Below are 22590 nucleotides of genomic sequence, written 5' to 3'. Positions count from 1 at the left end.
CCTGATTGGCTTAAAGACATGCCAATCAGTGATTGCCTTACCGGCCTACGTTGATCTGATTCATTTTATAAGCTGTACTATTTCCTATAGATCATTTTCCAGGCGGTTCTGCTATGATTAGTGTCTGGCAAAAAGCTTCAGCAGATATTTCCTTTGCAGCATCTCAACCAACAATTGGTCCAGTTATCACGCTATTTTTCAAGTTTTGAACAACTCTACTTTCAAGATCTACATATCTACATGAACCGATGTTTCCGTTTATCAACATTGTATTTTAAGATCTGTGCAAGAACTCAGCTAACAGATGTTTTCGCATATAAAAAAAATTGTGATAAAGCTGACCATGAAAATATAAATACGGATTTAAAACAAAGAAGGTTCGTAAGTCTAAAGTTCACATCACGAAATCAATAACCGTTTTCACTAAAAATATGGCTGGAGAAATTGAAATCGCAATAGTTCCATTCAAACACATACCTGTAAAGTCAGCCGATCATGAAAAAGTTGGTTGAAGAAACTGAAATCGCAGTGACACCATTCAACCAAATACCCAGTCAAGTCCTCTGATGCAGCTCCAATGGACGTTTGTATCTGTAATTAGTTTAAACGTGGTGGTCATGTAACAGAGCCCAGAGACAGTGAAGGGGCCTGGAAAATTTCTCAAGATATGTGATCTAAAACTGGCATTGCAGTCCTTGTACAGAAGTTTATTATAATAAAAACTGCAGTCCGTGCAATATTGGGTAATTGTGTCCATCAAAATGAGTTTGATGGACGATGGAAGAATTAGTTCCAAGGGCAGCACAGAGCCTGTAACATCATTGTTATTAATCATGAGTTACTCTGAGTCTTCACTTTAAAGTGATGATCAAAAAGACTAAATGTTTCTAGCAGCAAGAAAATAATAGCAGTTCTGGGTTTTCTGTCTACTGAAATATTTTAAAACATCAAGGAGTTTTAGAATACTGAAGGACAGTCCACTCCTTGATGTTTTAGCAATGTTGGTGCATAAAAAAAATTAATTGCACCTTATAACGATATAAAATATTGAGTGTTTTGATTATCTTGGTAAACTGAGTATTCTTCTGTAGTTATTAAATTTGGAATGATTTACTCTTCCGGTTGCAGGGACAATTAAAGTTAACAATGGGTTTCCGTCATCATGAAGTTTAGTAGAATTTAGTTTTCAGGTTACAAAAGACAATTAAAACTTCCAAGGATTTCTTGTCATCATGAAGTTACTCTTCAGACTACAGAGACAAATAAACGTGCCAAAGGTTTCTGTCGTTATAACGTTTAGTGCAATTTAGTTTTCAAGTTACAGGGACAATTACATGTTTCAAGGGGTTTCTGTTGTCACAAAGTTTAGTATAATTCAGTCTTCAGGCTACAAGAGATAATTAAAAGTGCCAATGGATTTTTATCATCATGATACACAATTCAAGGTCTTCAGTATAACAACATATTGAAAATCATCTATCATATGTTGTTGTTTTTCAACTTTTTTAATCTTGTTTCAATATTTTTTTGGCACTTTTGACTATGTGGTGAATATTTTTGAAAACTTCATTCTATATTTATAAACTTTGAAATATCTTTCAAAATGTTGAGAAACAAACATCGACAAAAACAGTATATGTAGAGTTTTATGGTCTTAAAAATAAAATATATTGTTTTTGTGTTTTACTTTACACGTGTTTTAAGTACAGCAGTATAACACACAGTTACTTGCATACTACGAGAATGAAATCTAAAATGAATTTTTCTTCAGTGTATACATACTAACTGGTAATACAGTTCGTTATTTAGACTGTGCTTTCATAAGTGTTCTACTAGACATAGACGGAAAGATAGAATTATAGTAATAAGGAAGTTTGAAAGCAAAGGACCAGGAAATAGGCTTAAAGCGGAATTGTTGATTTACCCTCCAGTATGGTTCCGTGCTGCTCATATTCAGTTACGACTGTTATAACCAGTGAAGAATGTCGTTAGTAATTATTTCCAAACCTACTACATTCGCTTGACCTCTTACGAACATTGTCTGTAGCAAAAAAAAAAGATATGTTTTGTAAACATGTTTCATGTTTATGTACAGTTACTTCACGTCGCAAGTATAACATTTTTTCATGGTAATTTGAAATTTTAAAATGTTGTGTATAGGTTATCTTTCAAGTACATACAATTACGTGGTAATAAGTTGAATTCTTAGTTGAACCACGTATCTAATATATCTTTAAAAGTAATAAATAGCATATAGTATACATAATAAGATAAATAAACAGGGAAATAGTGTATAGTCCACACTGCTCAAATATACATTACAAATTAAACATACACGAATCAGCTGTTTTATAGATCGAAGTTTGTTGTAATTCCTTATTCTTCATTCAGAATATCAAATAAATAGATATATGCTTTTATTATACTTACGCTTTTTAATTTAGATACACAATTTTAAATGCGTGAAAACAACTTTTTTGTGCAATCTGCGAGTCATAATTTATTTGTCAGACAAAGTTTGTTTCCTCCATCATTAAGAAATGGCGATAATAAGCATCATATAGAGACCAACTTTCAAGGGAATTTCAAACATTTGGTAATCACTTTAACACATACAAAACTCTTCATAATACAGACATTATAAACAAACTCGACGTCGAAAAGTGTTCTCTGTGTGTTCCGTTGATTGATATGATTTTAACACATTTACTAGCCGAACCTTTTATCATCTTCATGACAACGATATTGCTATTACATGATCTCAAAGTGCGAACTTAGAATTAGTGTCTTATTTATGCTTTTATCCTATAACATCTTCTAACATGATTAACAACAGAATGTAAGATAATTTAATTTTATTTAAAAATAATTTTATCCGAAATTAAATAAAAAAATAATGTAATATGCATAATAACACTTATTTATATTTAACGAGTAAAAGATATAGCGGTGCGGCGCGATAGTTATTAATTTTATCACCTATTTTATAAATGTTTGTTTTTGAATTTCGCGCAAAGCTACACGAGGGTTATCTGCGCTAACCGTTCCCAATTTAGCAGTGAAAGACTAGAGGGAAGGCAACTAGTCATACCCACCCACCGCCAACTCTTGGGCTACTCTTTTAACAACGAATAGTGGGATTGACCGTCACATTATAACGCCCCCACGGCTGAAAGGGCGAGCATGTTTGATGTGACGGGGATTCGAGCCCGCGACTCTCAGATTGCGAGTCGAGCGCCCTCATCACCTGGCCATGCCGGGCCAATAAAATATAGAATTTCATATATTTTTCAATGCAAGGTATAACTTAGTTATAGTTCTGAATTGAGCTTAGCTTCTTACCTGTGAAAGTTATGATGATATTTGTTATAACTTCCAAGCGCTATGTTAGCTCCAATGCCAATTCCATATGAAAATAAAACTTGAGTGCCTGCCTTCACCCACACCTTCAACAGAAACAGAACTGTTAACCTAGTTCAAATAAGGCACGGAAAATAAAATGGTTATATAAATGTATCGGTATAAAAAAGTAATTTGTAATAAAGAACTTAACAGAGTGTCAAATATGAAGCATCCGTTTCAGCTAGCAAGTGGTTCGTCCTCATAAACTTTGTTGTGTTTTTTTTATATAGACGAATAGAGATCAGTGTTAGATATTATAAAGAACTAACTACGACATCCTAAAAACGTACAAGTATAAATATGATATTTTTATCATGTATAGAAAAAGAAGTATTTAGTTGAAACCACACTTGTAAGTCGACGGATAGGGCGATTTTCCCGAAGAAACAGTGTTTGTTCTACGTTATAAAACACCCACAGTTATTTCTAAAATATCTTAAATTATTTTGATATTACACCATCCGTAAATAAACATGAATTTACACGTGGTAATTTTATTAAGAAGCAAAAACTGAAACGAGGCTGGATTCAAACTCGACCAACCGGCTAAGCTACCAGATCAAGTTCCCTTTCCAACTAAAATGGTAACAAACAGAGTTTTATCTGCTAATTGGCAGAAACGTTAAGTTTCGTCTTTACATTCCTATGAATCGATACGTGAGTGTTACAGCACTTAAGACCTACAAACGTTTTTGATTAATGTATCTGTATTAATGCACACTCATGGTTTGAACTCATACCCAACGTCGATTTTTATAAAATGTCTAACATTAGAGGAATACCACCTTTAATATTTCAACTTTTAAATTTTGGCTCTTCGAATACAATGAACGTTACGGCTCCAAGTTCTATCAAATTTCACTTTTATCAACCAACGAGACTAGAATTGAGATATGCATCATATGAAAACCAGTAATTTAGATGTTTGAATCATCTCCTTTGGCAAGCTAAGCCAAAGACTGGAATTCCACCCGATATCATTTTTTTATGTCTTCAGAAAAATCGTAAGATGTTTGGACCCGCTTAACATTTCTACACTTTAACGTGCTTTAGTCAATTACTTTTAATTTACCTGAGGATTCCAAAGTTTTTCAAAGTCTGGTTTGACGTAATAAAGTAATCCCTTAGAAGCACCCTCTAGCGATATTCCACGACCAAACAACACCACCAATAGGACGTAGGGGAAAAGAGCCGTGAACCAGATAATCTAGACAACAAAAATATATGTTAAGAAATTTGTAATATTGTTATAAAGTTACTCAGTGGTAAAACAACATGACAACAATACTCGCTGGACATTTTCAAGTAAAATGGTGTTTTTTTTTAATATATCGTGTTAAAATATACTTTTAAAACACATGAACATTTCTATGTATCTATAATCAATGGACAGTATTGTTTGTCTTCACATGTTATAAGTAATCCTAATGTTCCCATACTTTAAGCCAGAGATCCCCAAATCTTACGAAGACATGGAACCTTCTTATTTCATTCCTTCTGTCTCGGACCCCAACCCTTACTTCACCATTAAAGCCTAGCTTACATGTTTGTTTGTTTTTAATTATGCACAAAGCTACACAAGGGCTATTTGTGCCCTGCCCACCACGGGTATCGAAACCCGGTTTCTAGCGTTGTAAGTCCGCAGACATACCGCTGTGCCACTGGGGGGCCTTAGTTTAGATGACAGTGAGCATGTTAGTAACGATACTGTTAATGTAAAATTGTAAACTGTGTGTGGAGAAGACTGAATATTATGTGAATCACGATTGTTTAAAATACATTTGGTCCCTGGCGGGTTAGTATTCAATAACTGAAAAAAAAAAACGCCATTACCCGTTATCTTTGTAGTGAACCCTAGACGACCCTTCGCGGAACCCTGGTGTTAAACCACTGCTTTAAGCCATATACATACTACAATAAGCTTTACTAATTATTTTTTTCCAAACAGCAAACGTACATGTCTGTTCATTTTTGATAAATCATTATTTTAATGTTTATTTGCTATCAGTATTTTCACATACGACGACTATATTTATACACTCTACTTGTACACTGCTATTACGTTTACATATTTAAAGAACTGTCTGTACTTACCTATCATGTTCTTGCTTATTCAATAACATTACATATACAGTAGTTTCAAATTTACTATTTATCTTTTTAGAAAATCAAAATCTTAATTTCATGTAAACTTCAGCTAAGTGTTGTTTTATAAACCAGAATCTCACACATATTTTCAATCAATAATATACAGTATTCAGAGGCGTTGGGACTTTTACATATTTGACATATATAGTAACTGTAAATTATATTATTTTATTGGCCAGGTGGTTCGACTCGCAATCTGAGGGTTGCGGGTTCGAATCCCCGTCACATCAAGCATACTCGCTCTTTCAGCCTTAGGGGCGTTATAAAGTGACGGTCAATCCAATTATTCGTTGGTAAAAGAGTAGCTCAAGAGTTGGTGGTGGGTGGTGATGACTAGCTGCCTTCCCGTCTTACACTGTTAAATAAGGGACGGCTAGCGCAGATAGCCCTCGTGTAGCTTTGCACGAAATTCAAAACAAACTAAATTATTGTATTATCGCCATATCTAGTCAAGTACCCCCATTTTGCCACTGCTGACTGACTACTATATTTCTCTTAGCATAATTATTTTTGAAATCCAAAGTTTTATGCCAGGAAATTGATGGACTACAAAAATGACAGAGCAGTAATACAATTATACTCGTGCTTGGTCACAATTCTTTCCTAGTTTGGGGTGGTGTTTTTGATTTATTTATTCAAAGTGCGGTTATTTTTTTCTTAACTTCAAAATTACATGAGCGAGTTTTACCTTCCCACTTTGGTGTAAACCTCTCCAGATTACCATATAGACTAAAACCCAGGCCAGCAAAAGCAGAAAAACTAGTTCCACTCTCAACTCGCCTATATCATGGAGTCCTGAAGTTAGGCGTAATACATGGTTTCTGAAATAATAAAATATTAACAATATTATACATCACACATGAAACACGTATTTTGCTTGAGCCCTCAGCTTTGTTGAATAAACTGAGCAGCATTTACTGGTAGGCACGAAGCAAATCCAAATGTAAATGATATATATAACAAAATCATTCATACACTTCTGTATGAAGTGAATAAGATTTGAAAAGCGAAAAGATGTGCAGTTTAAACAATTAATAAACGAAAATATAAAGGTACATAAATCACGTAACGTGATGAGTTTACACATTAACTTAAATTTTTGTTTTTACAAATATGAGTTCAAGATTGGACGTAAGAATAAACTGGAAAAATTAACAATTCCTAAAATTTTTTACTAGCTTAAGCTGATCTAGGTGTCGCCATTATAGGCCTAATGCACTGTGATCTATATAAATATAACAGTACTGTCTGTTGTATGTTCATGTAACTACTTCGCAGGGTGTGGATGGCTCTTCACCAAAATTAGAATGGAGGTTCATTAGGTCCATGAGAGGGTACATACAAATTTTCAGTTTTGCATTTTGCGTTATGCGGTTTTTATGGGCATTTTTTACCACTACTTCGCCCCCCTGTAGATGGATCTTCGCCAAATTTGGTATGGAGTTTTACTGGGTCCATGGGGAGATACATACACATTTTCAGTTTTGCCTTTTTTTACCACTACTTCGTCCCCTTTATATGGACCTTCACCAAATTTGATATCGTGGTTCATTGGGTCCATGGAGAGATACATACAAACTTGCGGTTTCACATTTTGTGTTTTGCAGTTCTTATGGGCGTTTTTTACAATTACATATAAGGGAAGCAACTTTTCGTGTCCTAAGAAAACCTTTTGATTAATTACGAATTTACATAACTTCCGTCTAGGGGAGGGGTACTCCAGCTAGTATGAAATATGAAACGTCTGAAAATATTTTTTTGTAATAACTTTAAAAGCAAGTACTAAGTCAAGTATGTGTTACTAAATTCTCACTACTTACTAACTTTCAGCATCGTTTAATTGTTGTTTAGGATTTAAGTGATAAAAGCTTTCGTATTTACAGGATGGACTTACGTGCTCAGAAATACAAATAACGAGAAAATAAAATAATCACCTTTACAAACACATGCTTCAAGTTATTTTTTACTATACAAAATACTAAACTCCCTTAAACTACACTTACTCCCAGTATTCCATTACGGGGGAAATGGTGTCATTACGGGTCAGATTTTTGGCTGTCAGCGCAGCTTCGGTATTATTACCAGCTTCAAAACACCTGTGTGAGTTCCAGCTGTTTCCACATTTTTCCCATGGTAACTGAGTTCGAAAGGAGTTGATCAAATAAAACAACGTGTACGCAATGAGTACAATGTAGTAGATATTACATAATCCAATCATGGTCATGGAAGCAAAACCAATACCTGATGAAGAAGACAACAAATATATTTAACACCATATATCAAAATATGTGGAGCAAAAAGTAATTAATAGTTATAATGTAATGACGTATTCACCTATAATTTGGGTTTAGGAATAAAAGCATCTAGGGAAGTTTTGTCTGTAAGTGCAAAAACCCATAAAAATAGGACCACTAAAGAAGTATATATTAAGCCATTGTATATATTAAAGAAGTATATATTAAGCCATTGTATATATTAAAGAAGTGTATGTTAAGCCATTGTATATATTAAAGAAGTATATATTAAGTCATTGTATATATTAAAGAAGTATATATTAAGCCATTGTATATATTAAAGAAGTGTATGTTAAGCCATTGTATATATTAAAGAAGTATATATTAAGCCATTGCATATATTAAGGAAGTGTATATTAAGCCATTGTATATATTAAGGAAGTGTATATTAAGCCATTGTATATATTAAAGAAGTGTATATTAAGCCATTGTATATATTAAAGAAGTATATATTAAGCCATTGTATATATTAAAGAAGTATATATTAAGCCATTGTATATATTAAAGAAGTATATATTAAGCCATTGTATATATTAAAGAAGTGTATATTAAGCCATTGAATCCACGAAATGAGACATGTTACCATAAAAGCACAATGTATTCTGAAAATATATAATTTTATCATTAAAAAAACATAGAAAACACAAGAAATCATTTTAATGGCATCACACACTATTTTTTCCATCTTACTCGGAAGTAGGTCTATAAAGAAAGAAATAAGGCTATATGTAAAACAAGTTATTGTAAACATAACCATCACTTCTAAAAGTGTGGCATAACCTCAAATTTTCGAATCGAAATGAATAGCTTGATCAAGGGTAGATTGTGTTTGGACGTTCGACCTTTTGTGACCACTTATAGTTAATACTGTAAAAACTATGAAGTTGTGTTAACCATACTCAATACGTGTAATACATCTTTTGTGCTTTTCATTTTGGTTAGATGTAATAAATCGCAAAGCCACACAATGGGCTGTCTGTTCTGTGCTCGTCAAGGGTATCGAAACCCAGTTTTTAGCGTTATAAGAATTAATATTTACCGTTGCGACAGTTCGAGGTGGGGAATCTTTTTCATAGAACAGTAATTTGAATTTGATGTTGGTACAGTAAGGTTGTAATAGTTTTTAAAATGTTGATATTGAGCATACTTAATCATTTATATTGAAAACGCAAATAAAAACTAAATTAACCATCGTCTTATTACAGCTGAGTTAACTAAAGATCATTTGGGTATGATTTAGGTCACATCGTAAAAAATGTCACACATATCTAACTTGATAAGATGAAAATCATATAATTCTGAGTCTCAGGCATATATCCCCTTGTGGGACAGCGGTAACCTTATGGACTTACAATGCTAAAATCCGGAATTCGGTTCCCCTCGGCGGACACAGCAGATAGCCCAATGTGACTTTGCTTAAAACATTAAAACAAACTCAAATATGTTTTAATTTTTTATTATATCTGAGTGTTTACGATTAGTCACAACTTACAAAAACTTAAAACCTATAAGATTTCGCAGACAATTTGAAATTAGATATTTCGTTTTCTGTCATGAATAGGTAACAATATGAATCTTCTTAGTGTCGCAACACATAACACAGTCACAATGTCATCTCAGCCTCCTGCTTTACTATTCACGTTATTTAACATTTTTGTGCTTCTCAGTAGATATCAAAGTTGGTCTTTTTAATACCTTACCTATTAGTGCCTACTGTGCCTTACCTTTTCTATTAGGCTTCCACTTAATCGCTTTAATGCCTTGTTTTTTAGTACCACATTAGCTATCAATAGTTCTTCACTCTTTATATATTGATTATTCTCTATACATCACATGGCCGGATTAACTACTTGGAGGAATAGGCAGTTGTTTTACTAGTTCAAAACGTCCAGGGTCAAGTGTTGCTTGTCCTTAAGATTTAATTGATTGTTCTTCACCTGAAACTGTTTTAAAACTAAGACACGGAGAATGTGTTACTTGTGAAATCGCAGTAAAGAGAAAGCAATCGGCTGATTACAATCCAAGAGGGACAACTAATTACCAATGACTTGCCATTATCTGATGGACTCGTGAAGCACACTTCACACTTTCTGGAAGTGTCAACACGTGCAACTATATTGTCTGGAGGGAAAATAATTTACATGTAACATTTCCTACACACCCCCATGATGCCAAGATGACAGTGTGATGTGGTGTTACAGATGGTTTTCTTGTTGAACAGTGATGTTAGCCATTAACACATGGACTGCAAACCTGCGCGGCAGTGATGCTCAAATCCAATGTGATTTTCATGCTGCAGCAAAGAAAAGTGATAGATACTATGGCTTTCATGCAGGGGGGGGGGTGCCCCTCTACATATTGGTAGCTAGGTTAAACCCCTCTTTCGCAACAGAATCATTTCACGTTATTTTCCTTGTGAATGGCAATCTGCTCATTTCTGGTTGTGGGAATGTCCGAAATCACGCGTGTATCGTTGAAAGTCTCGTACAATTCTAAGCCTCAATAATGCAATTACCCGGTAAGTGGCCAGTGTAATAGATGAAATGCACATTGTTGCTGTAGTATCCGTTGTCACACGGATGTAATGCATTTTAGACGCTGGAGTTTCAAATGGAATTTAAAAAAGCGTTCTCATTTCCTTTCAACTCAACTAATGGCGTTCTTCAAAAATGAAATGTCCTTCGAAAACTGGTTAAAACACAATTTATTTTACTGTGATCTATAAGTATAATAACATGCTTATTTATATTTAGAGTTATCATATTTCTTGTTAAACAAGCTAAATGTATAATCATTATAACACATGCAATGATAATCTAAATTATTCTCAAGTATATTATGATAAGTAAAGCTCGAGAGTCCGCCAACTTTTCCTATTATAATAGATACAAATCTGGCTTCCACTTCTGGATTTTCTTTCGTAAATAAAACAAAACTGTCTTCCGATACTACTTGCATTGTGTATCGGATACCATGAAACGAAGCTGTCTTCCGATACTACTTGCCTTGTGTGTCGGATACCATGAAACGAAGCTATCTTCCGATACTACTTGCATTGTGTATCGGATACCATGAAACGAAGCTGTCTTCCGATACTACTTGCCTTGTGTGTCGGATACCATGAAACGAAGCTGTCTTCCGATACTACTTGCCTTGTGTATCGGATACCATACAACGAAGCTGTTTTCCGATATTACTTGCCTTGTGTATCGGATATCTTGAAACGAAGCTGTCTTCCGATATTACTTGCCTTGTGTATCGGATATCTTGAAACGAAGCTGTCTTCGGATATTACTTGCCTTGTGTATCGGATATCTTGAAACGAAGCTGTCGTCCAATACTACTTGCCTTGTGTATCGGATACCATGAAACGAAGCTGTCTTCTAATACTACTTGCCTTGTGTATCAGATACCAAGTTTTCACCTCTACTGACATATATTACAAAATACGAACCAAGTGGTTTATGTGTTCTTTACATTATACAATAAGTATTCAGCAGTTTCCTCTACCACCTTACATTACACGATAGAATCCCTTCTATCTTACGTTGTACTATAAGTATCAAAGTGTTCCCCTTCTATCTTACGTTGTACTATAAGAAGTATCAAAGTTTCTCCTCCTCTGTCGTACGTTGTATAATATGTATCAAGATATTTCCTTTCTGTTTTACGTTGTACAATAGGCATGAAAGTTACTTCCCTTACACCTTTCTTTGGAAATACCAATTTGAATAATCTCAATGCCTTAACTTTTATAATACTCACGAAGGTATTTATTTCTTTTTGAATGACAGACTTGTGAGGTAGGTATCAAGTTCTATATTTGCATTTCCATAACTTTCATCATATGCAATAAACTGGTCGTCTTTTTGATTTACAATATACAATAGGTAATTGGCTGATGCCTTTTTTGCTCTAAGGTTCTAAGACCACTTCTTTTCTTAGCCCACCTTTTATAATGGGTATTTAATAAATCAGCTTTCGCTTTACCTTACCTTTTAGAATAGGTACCAAGTTCCATACAGCTATTCCGCCTGTGCTCATAAACTGGCCTATAGATACTTCCATTATAAATAGAGGTATTCCACATAGAATGATACTCAGGAAATAAGGCAACAAGAAAGCTCCTGTGGGGAAACAAAATATAGAATAATACACAGAACTGTTTTTTAAACAAGTTGTTAAATTAATAAAACTTACATGTAAAAAGATAAAAAAAACAATACATAAACTAAACAATATATAAATATATATTTACTTAGGTCTTTCAAAAACATATTTCCACATGAACAGCTTCTAAGATGTCTGAAAAGTTTGTCTATGGAGAAACTGAATAAGATTTATGTATATTTTACACTGATGAACTGGATAGAAACCACACATATCTCAAACTAAAGATATACTGGAAGCAGAATCTATTTTAATTAAACACAGTCTTTAAAACTGTTTCATTTCTTCTTCGCGATATTTTACTTCTTTGTTTATGCGCATAAATTATATGATTATGTTTCCAATCCTTTCTAGTGGTCTCCCGGAAAGTGTTCACTAATTCTATTACCCTAGAATCTATATATAAAAGATAGAAAAAATACATATATACGGTGATCTATAAAGAATCAGGGGAATAATATTGCAATAGAAGGAAAAGTAAATTCTGTCTTCTGTGATATTATGTCACAATAAGATTAATAATTATTTTTACCCTAACAGAGTAGAGCCCGGCATGGCCAGGTGGTTAGGGCGCTCGACTCGCAATCTGAGGGTCGCGGGTTCGAATCCCCGTTCCACCAAACATACTCGCCCTTTCAGCCGTGGGGGCGTTATAATGTGACGGACTTCCCTCTAGTCTTACACTGCTAAATTAGGGACGGCTAGCGCAGATAGCCCTCGTGTAGCTTCGCGCGAAATTCCAAAACAAACAAAATAACTAACAGAGTAAATATACCATATGAATAAAATTATGTATTGTTTTGGAAGTTTTACTGGATAATACCCTTTTTGTCTCATTTTCAGTATTTTTATGTCAATCTACGTCTGTACAGTTTTTGTTCTTTAGATATTGCTTTCTATAAGTTCTTCTCGAATTTTTTTCAAGGCACAGTAGACACTGATAAGTCAAACTAGAAGTCATTAAAACCGTAATATTTTCATTAAAGTTTTTATAATTTTTTTAAACATTGGAAATAATTAATATGAAAAATGTCACAAAAATACCCATTCAAACATGGTTTACCTTGTGATCTAAAAATTTCCCTTTCGTGGTAAAAATGATTTTTACGACAAATATGTATTGTATGAGTATAGTTTGTTGTTATCTCAAAATAGTCATATCGAAAAATAGCCATGAATAACATGAAAGTGCTTATAACACACCTATAAACTACTATCTGAATAACATGAAAGTACATATAACAAACCTATAAACCACTCTCTGAATAACATGAAAGTACATACAACAAACCTATAAACCACTCTCTGAATAACATGAAAGTACATACAACAAACCTATAAACCACTCTCTGAATAACATGAAAGTACATACAACAAACCTATAAACCACTCTCTGAATAACATGAAAGTACATACAACAAACCTATAAACCACTCTCTGAATAACATGAAAGTACATACAACAAACCTATAAACCACTCTCTGAATAACATGAAAGTACTTATAAAACATCTTTAAATCACTATTTGTGGTTTAATGAAGAGAAATACCACATACGATACCAACAGTACAAAATCACTCACGGAACTTTATATGTTCCCAACGTTTTACTTTAAAGAAACAAAAATACCATACACGATATATAGAATACAAAAATAATTTTTATTTTATTGAACAATCTTAAATCACTAGAGCCATTATTAAGAGATTTTTAGTTTGCTGTCAGTCTATACATCCATAGTAACGTGTTGGTGTGTATGCCAGTGTGAAACACTTCCCTTTCTACTAACAGTTTCATAAAAGAACTCACCCAACGTATTGAGTACAATTAAAATGTATATACAGAGGTGCTCGTATGATACCTTATTATTTTAGGTTTCTTTTAAGCGATAGAACGTTGTACATTTGCTGTCATGTTAAACTTATATTAAAGTTTTTCTTCATTACCCATTTAAGCCGTCTCCAGCCATTATTACTAGATGGAGGTTAGTCACCCCTACTCCAGATATGTACGACGAAGAAGCTTGTCTGTATTTTTGGCTTAGAAGCAGACAACGACGATGAAAACAGACAATAAAGACATTCTTTCATGTAATATAGTCAGCTTCTTTTCATTCACATTTAGCGAGTTACTTTCATGACTGTTGTTTTTAATTTTTATTAAGATCTTATATAACACATGTGCTAACGAAGAACTTGTAATTAAACTCTCAGACTGTCAATCAGAAACTGCTAAGTAACCTAATACATTATAGTATTAAATACATCGATGATCGCAGGTTCTGTTAAGAGACCAAGTTGTGTAGTCATCTAATCCATTGGAAATGTTCAGCCCTAACATATTTTTAATATATAATAAGTGAATAAAAGATACGAAATAAAAAAATTATTCAATTTTGTATTTGAATTCAATGCAAAATTAAACCAGGGTCACGATTCTCGTTTATGGTGGTATTTTTAATTATGGTCCTGCTTAATTTTTGTTGAATTGAAAAATATATATTTAATTTCTGATACTTTTTTCTCTCTTATTTTCATCACTTTTCTTAAAAATATAAAATATTTCTGAGTTTGTCCAGGTAAAAACCACATTCATAAACCCACTATTATAATTTGTTATTTATATTATAATTGTGAAGTAATAACCTACATAACTTATACTTTATTACATTAAGTATATGATAACTATTCTGCTACAAATACTGCACAATCTTTACATTACTGAAGTATAATACAGCTTTATTACTCAGGAACTGAGACTTCAATTTTCCACCGAAATTGTTTGTTTGTTATGAATTTCGCGCAAAGCTACACGACGGCTATCTGCGCTAGCCGTCCCTAATTTAGCAGTGTAAGACTAGAGGGAAGGCAGCTAGTCATCACCACCCACCGCCAACTCTTGGGCTACTCTTTTACCAACGAATAGTGGAATTGACCATCACAATATAACGCCCCCCGGGCTGAAAGGGCGAACATGTTTGGTGTGATGGGGATTCGAACCTGCGACCCGCAGATTGCGAGTCGAGCGCACTAACCACCTGGCTATGCCGGGCCATTCCACCGAAATAAGAAATTATAAATATGCATTCACTCACGGTCTATGATAAATAAAAAAAACTTAACCTAACGGTGTCAAAATATCCTTGTATAAATGTATCTGTTCACCGTGTACGGATTATGGGTCATGCGTTTTTAATTTTGCAAATTAACTATGTTATACTTTTTTTTTAAATGGATCTTACTTTTATCATTTATTAGGAAGATGGTCAAATTTTATGAAGTTGTGTTTTGATTAAACAAAAGCTTTTCCTGCTCTGTCTAATTTTAGTGAAACTTCAACTTTTGAATTAATTTGTTAATTATTTTCATGTTGTATTAAATTACTCTGAATAATATTAAAGTGTTGTAACACCCCCTATAAACTACTCTCTAAATAACATGAATGTATTACAATACACCCGTAAGCCACTCTGTTTTATGAATGAAAGATATTTGGTGTTTCCTAAAAACACGAACCCTTTCGAAGCAAGCTGTTGAACTGTAGCCTAACCACCAATTTCTGCGGATTTGGTAAAAAAACAATATTTACATTTCTGTTTACCTAAGTAATATTGTTCAACATTTTAAGTGTCTGTAACGTACTTTCAACAACCTGAGTGGAAATATCAGAAAACTACCATTAACTTCATGTTTCATCTTCATTATCACAAATGTTTGTCAAATTGGCGTTAAATCAAAATACTTCTGCATTCCTAGTGCAGCGGTTTCCAAACAGTGAGTCTGAGTCGCGATACACTAGTATGTCACGTCAAGTTACTAGGGGTGTCGCTAGAGTTTCATTAAAGTGAGAATAATTGAGAACATAAAAAAACTCTGCAAAAAAATATTGCATTTGGCAGCAGGGGTGTCGCGAAACTTAAAGTAAGTGGGTTAGGATTTCGTTAGTGAAAAAAAAGTTTTGGAAACTCCTGCTTTAGTGTCTAAGCGGCAAGCTTGGGGATTTACAACACTAAAAGTTAAGGTTCGGTTTCTGCCTATTGGGTATCTCTGAGCTTAAAGACAAATAAACCGTATTTTTGCTTGCAAATGGTTCATATCATTTTTTTAAAGTTAACGAATGTATTGTTTCTTTGTTATTAAGCTCAAAGCTACATAATGGGCTATCTGTGCTTTGCCCACTGCGGGTATCAAAACCAGACTTTTTGGGTTATAAGCCCTCAGACTTATCGTTGATCCACGTGGGACTAACTAATGTAAACACTTTAATTTGAATCATGACAATAGTAAAATAATTTAAGAGGATTTATGGTAAGCTCGTAATCAAGGAAATATTACACAATAAATGTTTTATTTTTACTAATTAGTCATCCTGTAGAACATTAATACACATATAGCCGAGTACATCCAAAGTTTATCCATTTCATGCTGTTGCTATGTTACTGATGTAGGAATCAAACTAGTTAGACTTAAGTGAGGACTATATATATATAATGGTTTTCAACACAGTATTTGTTTAATATTGGTTACAGTTCTCATTTGTAAAATCATGCACGAAATGTTATATAGTGCGTCAGACACTTAGTCCACCTAGAAGTCAGATATGGAAATAACTTCTGGACGTTTTCAAGACAACATTTGGTTTCTCAGAGTCTTCATGGAAAACGCATGACCTATTAAAACATAAAACTATGTATGTTACCTATATCTATGAGAAAACTGGTAACATACCATTTTGACTCCTCCGTGAGGACAACGTTTATCAAAGTTCCTTTCAAGGCTAAACATATTTTCCTTAACATAACACTGAATAACACGATAGAGTTATAAGCTATAGACAAGAATAAAATATAAAGATTTCCACTGCGCTAGAGCATACAGCCAATTTTATTTTCTGTTTACTGTAATTTTTATTTATTTTATTAAAATTTATTTGATATAAAATCTTGAATCATTTTCACCTCTCATCATGCAACATCAACAGAGAAAGTGTACAACTTTTACCAAACTCATATAAGAAATTAAAGTGTGGCTTATTCGTATTGAAGGTAATAGAGGACTTAGGTGAGTATTAAATGTTCATATTCAAGGACATTTCTGACTGAGACGGGAATGTGTAGCTTTTAATTAATATAACAAGAGTGTCACTCAGATGTGAAAGAGTTGTTCTGTGTCGTTTTTCATCAAGATCATTTAGAACAAAAAGACTTCTTAAAACTGATTTCCACGTCTCTGTTCACAATTTTCATTCAAGCGAGTTTTTTAAGTAATCAGCATTAATACATCACAAAGTTCAATCTTAGTGTGAAGCTCAGACCCATTTGAACTTAAAATGTTCCCGCAAAGCGAAAAATGATATCTAAAAACCAAGACACCACAAATGGATTCAAAAACCTCTTTTTGGATCATTTCCAGAGCGAGATCAGACACGTAGGAACGCAAGTTCACACTCCATTGTTGACTTCACGTATTACACGTGCAGTCATACAAAAACGAAAAAATTCGCAGTTGTTTCCTAATCACAGAGTAGGCTGTATTTCATCAAGGTTTATTTATTAAAAGAATCTACGAATTTCGACAGTTTCGTTCCTTAAGCTGTGTTTCGAAGTGTACTGGAGGTAATTGAACTCGAAAGAAACACATGACAAAACATAAGCTATACATTTAACCTTTACGATCTTGTCCCACATTACTTTTTCATCAACTTTTTCTGTTCAAAGAGAAACGAACGTCGTTTATTAAGGCAAGTTTTACTAGACAAAGTACAGAACCCGTTTACCAGTCGAAATTACAGTTTTATTCCATTAAATAATAAACATTATTCTTGTTCTTCGCTTTTGTTTTGAATTAATATAGTAACTTTTAACTAAGGACGCGTTCTTGATTAATACATTCTGCTTTATCTGTCATAGTCAAAGTTACAACTATTGGATTACCGCTCATAAAATACGGGTAACCTTGCATTCTTCATTTGAAGAGTTATAAGACTAATCGTTATATTATTTATATATAACTCTATCATTGTCAAATATCTTTTTTTTTTGTCGGAGAAAGTTTTGAGCTGAGTAAATGGAATTAAAATTACGTTTTAGTGGCAAGTAATTGGATTCTTATATCACACAATTTTGAAAATATATCATTTTGAAATTTTGATTATGTAAGTCTAGAATCCGAGTTTTTTTTGCAATGAAATTTATATCAAATAATATGAAAAATATATTGAGTTCAAGTGTAGTAATTTGGAAAGACTAAAATTAGCAAACCTAAAGTTGAAAGGCCAGTTTTAAAGTCGGATATATTTAATGCCAACGTGTCGATTTGGTTCAAATAAAATATCTTGCTTTTTAATCAGTTTTTTATTCATATGGAGCTGTTTTATGAGTGAAAGTTTACTGTTGAGTAAAAACAATAAGTAATAGAAAAGTAATCCTCTACAAATTTGGAAAAGTTAGAGTACAGTGATTGCGAGTTTAGGCTATTTTATAAAATTTATTTGATTGACTAGCATTTCAACTCAAATTTCAGATTATAATTGTATGTATTTATTTATTACGTTTAGTAGTTTCTTCTGTTGAGTTTAGCAAAATTAACTTGTACAAAGAATTGTTTTGAAGTGGATACAACTCGTAAATGAAGAAAATGATCCTGGTAATACCAAATGTGCAAAGTACTGAAAATGGCTCATTGGTACAGAAAAATGTCTGCTTTGAGTATAAAGGATCATTCATAGTTGCACTCAAGAACTAATAAAAATATATTAGTAGCAGCAAGATACCGTTTAAATATGAAACATGAGCCTCAAGTTCTTCCCTTCAGGATATCGTTTTAATATGAAACATGAGCCTCAAGTTCTTCCCTTCAGGATACCGTTTTAATATGAAACATGAGCCTCAAGTTCTTTCCTTCAGGATACCGTTTTGACATGAAACATGAGCCTCAATTTTAAAGTTCTTCCCTTCAAATTAACAGAAGCATCACTCAGTTATTGTACGTAGTTGAAAAGTCTCTTACTGGGGAAAAGTCGCATTTTTAAACCACTAGCGCTATTGGTTTTCTGTAAACACGTCAGATAAGGAATTAGATTATCTGGAGGAGCTCGTGTTGTCATCTACCGGAATTATTACTTAATAGAAATATGGAATTTTGAGAATTAAACACTTTCCTGATTCCACATGCAATAACTTATCTTTAGACATAGAAACAGTGAAGGAAAAACTAAACCTATGTTTGGAATAAAAGAACATTTATCAGAGTTCCGGCCTCCACTAAGTGTATATGAAAAGAGTTTTGTATTTTAGAATTTGAAGAAGAAGCGTCTTAGTGACAAAAGTATTCAAGAAGAAAGTTTAATTTTATAGCTCACTCAATGAAAGTAACCGAAAGTAATTAAAATTGAGTAGTTTTAACACGTAAGAAGACTTGTTCATTAATCTAACAAAAACAAGCAAACTTTAAATGACTAATTTTTGCATACTGGTCTTTTTTTTTCAAAAAAAATCCATAATAGGAATCCATTTTATTTACTCAAAATATAACACAGAGAGACGCATAATATGGATGAAAATAACATATTCAACACATATTGAAGTTTGATCAGTACTGTTTGTTTGGAATCACGACTCTGTAACAGCTTCGTACGGAACAAAGCACTTTTATCGCAACATGTGAAGGTGATTTATAAACCTGTCTAATAATACGTCAGCATTGTTTCCGAACCATATTAATACCAGTAATTGCAGATATTGTGAAAATAAAAGAAATTTTATGACGTGAAAAATCCAAGATATAAGTCTTTCTAAATTTATGTATACAACGTTTGAAAAAGTTCCATTGTTCTTTCCAATATTCGGTTTGCTTTGAATTTCGCGCAAAGCTACAGAAGGGCTATTTACGTTAGCTGTCCCTAATTTAACAGCGATAGATTAGAGGGAAGGCAGCTAGTCAACACCGCCAACTCTTGAGCTAATCTTTTACCAAAGAATAGTGGGATTGACTGTCACGTTATATCGCCCCCACGGCTAAAAGAGGCGAGCATATTTGGTGTGGTGGGGATTCGAACCCACGACCCGCAAATTGCGAGTCTAGTGCATCTTACTGTATAAACACAGCCAGGTCTCTTAAGCTATTTGAGTCTCTTAAAGTACTGATGCCCTGCGGCACAGCGGCATGTCTGCGGACTTATACCGCTGGAAACCGAGTTTCGATGCACGTGATGGGCAGAGCACAGATAGCCCTTTGTGTTTAATAACAAACAACAACTTAAAGTACGTTAACTTTTTCAAGAATACGCATGAATACACGTGTTTATAATTTATATCATTTACGCTCTTCAAATATTTAATACAATTTTACAGTCTTAAACTATTGAAGTCATCTAAACTTGCCCCCCAGTGGCACAGCGGTATGTCTGCGGACTTACAACGCTAGAAACCGGGTTTCGATACCCGTGGTGGGCAGAGCACAGATAGCCCTTGTGTAGCTTTGTGCATAATTAAAAACAAACAAACAAACAAAACAAACATCTAAACTTTAACAAATTTAATAATATCTTACCTCCTCCGTTTTCATAACATAAATATGGAAATCGCCACACGTTGCCTAACCCGACAGCATAGTTGAGACAGCCGAATATGAAGCCAAATTTTCCTGTACTCCAGGTCCCTCGCTCTGGTAGATCTCCTGATTCTGTTGCTATAGTATTCTTTTCGCAATCGTCCGCAGCTGTCTTCATATTACTATCTATTGTGTTAAGAGGAATAATGTGACCATTTTCTCCATTTTCTTTAACTCCATCAGTTTTGTCTCTTGGTCGACCAAACGTAGTTTTCAAATTATTCCAGAATGAAGTAGGTCTGCTCATTGTAAATCGTCAGAAGAAAAACAGGTTTAGTGCTCAGTTTACGCACCCTTCTTGTTTACACCAATACGGAGAGTAATAAGACGGACTAATGTTTTATAACTTCTCTGGCTGTTATGGCTAATACGTAGTACGTAACCGAAACAACAGTGAGTGTGTGCAAGTTAGGTAAGACTTCGCTATCTGTTTCGGATGTTACGCACTCACTACTGTCGTTTTAACGGACCAACCGAAGCGGAGTTCACTCACTGAGATTGGTTTGTTCCTGTCATTATTTTAAAGACGCCTTTATATACTGCTGTGGCTTCATACGAGCGCGCTGAGACTCTGCAGTGGAATAACAATGCGGAAATAGTAAAAGGTAACCATGTGATCTTCTTCCTTCAACAAGTACGAAGCTAATGACGTAATAAAATATAGCTACTTGATTTATTGGAATTTTAAACATTATTGTGTTATAACAGTGGTTCTCAATCTGTAGTTCGGGGATTCTTTCAGGTGGTTCGTGGAAAGGTTAAAGGAAACGGAAGCACAGTGTATAGATCCCATTGTTGTCTGTCTAGATTTAAAAAATTAGGTGGTCAGCAACAAAAACGTTTAAGAAACACTGTGCTAGAAGATCGTACAACTTGCTCTAACGACGTTGGTTGTCGTAGTGGACATTGATTGGAGTTGTATAGTGAATCCTTTTTTAAAAAACAAACGTCATCCTTTGTAAAAATCATTCAAAGCAGGAGTCCTTCATAAGATTTGCCAATACAAGCAGGAGTTCTTCATAAGATCTGCCAGTACAAGCAGGAGTCCTTCATAAGATCTGCCAATACAAGCAGGAGTCCTTCATAAGATGTGTTAATACAATAGAATTACTTACGCAACACGTACAAATAAAATACATGAATAAACAAACAGACATAAGTCTTGAAAAGAACTTGGTTTTTATTGTAATTTCATAATATTTAAATATTTATTAGTAAAAATATTAGAAATCAACATGAAACTTCCACATAAATTATTTTGCGCCTCCACCAGTATTTCTTATGAATATCTATTAGATAATGTGGTTTTACTGTAAACATTGTGCCTCCACCCAGTATTTACTATGGATATTTACTAACTACAGCAAACGTTGTACCTCTATCCATGTTTTGTCTGCTAATCTGCTGTCGACTTTAGGGAAGGCGCGAGAAGGACTATTTTCTCTGTTGGCAGTAGCCGGGATTTAATCCTGTGTCCTTTTGATGGAAGTCTGGTGCTTCATTCACGAGATAGGTATCCAGGTTTTGCTGGTGTGTTATCAGTTATGAGGAAGTTCTTTCATTTGAATTTTTATTATGTGGGATGCATATTCTATTATTTAGCCCTATTACAGTTTATTGTATAATCTTCTTCTCTGGTATGATGTGCTAATACAAAAAAATAAATAAAAATATCGGTGTTATCGAGTGTTCTTTGTATTATGCTGTTTAATTCTGACTTTAGTTAGGCTATTTATTTCTATGACGTATTGGTATCCACATTTACAGAAGATGTTGTGGATGGTATTTTACCTTTCAAGTGGGTGTTTCGGTGGATTAGTGTATACTAATTGTGATCGTATTGTGTTGTGGCTTCTGACTACTTTTCTGACTTTATGTTCCTTACATATTCTCTCTCTGTCCCCCAGTGGGTCAGCGGTAAGTTTGAAGACTAAAAATGCTAACATTAGAAGATAGCCCATTGTGTA

General features: G+C 33.8%; 1 protein-coding gene across 2 annotated transcripts in view; it reads right to left on the bottom strand.

Moving 5' to 3' along the window:
* Positions 1-21124, bottom strand: part of LOC106458201 (sodium- and chloride-dependent GABA transporter 1-like) — a 29748-nt gene extending 8624 nt beyond the window's left edge. Inside the window, exons 1-6 of one of the 2 annotated variants that reach the window (XM_022384341.1) lie at positions 20564-21124; positions 11840-11971; positions 7554-7791; positions 6239-6371; positions 4475-4609; positions 3343-3446 (exon numbers count right to left, since the gene is read on the bottom strand). In XM_022384341.1, coding sequence (XP_022240049.1) covers positions 3343-3446; positions 4475-4609; positions 6239-6371; positions 7554-7791; positions 11840-11971; positions 20564-20870 — 1049 coding nt within the window. In that variant the 5' untranslated portion in view covers positions 20871-21124. The remainder of the gene's footprint in view (positions 1-3342; positions 3447-4474; positions 4610-6238; positions 6372-7553; positions 7792-11839; positions 11972-20563) is intronic. The other variant, XM_022384340.1, reaches the window with a different exon arrangement.
* Between the last annotated feature and the right edge of the window lie 1466 nt (positions 21125-22590).

This window comes from Limulus polyphemus, unplaced genomic scaffold, assembly GCF_000517525.1.
Source record: "Limulus polyphemus unplaced genomic scaffold, Limulus_polyphemus-2.1.2 Scaffold428, whole genome shotgun sequence".
Classification (NCBI taxonomy): domain Eukaryota; kingdom Metazoa; phylum Arthropoda; class Merostomata; order Xiphosura; family Limulidae; genus Limulus; species Limulus polyphemus.
The sequence above is the reverse complement of the archived record's forward strand: the minus strand, read 5'-3'. Positions and strand labels throughout refer to the sequence as shown.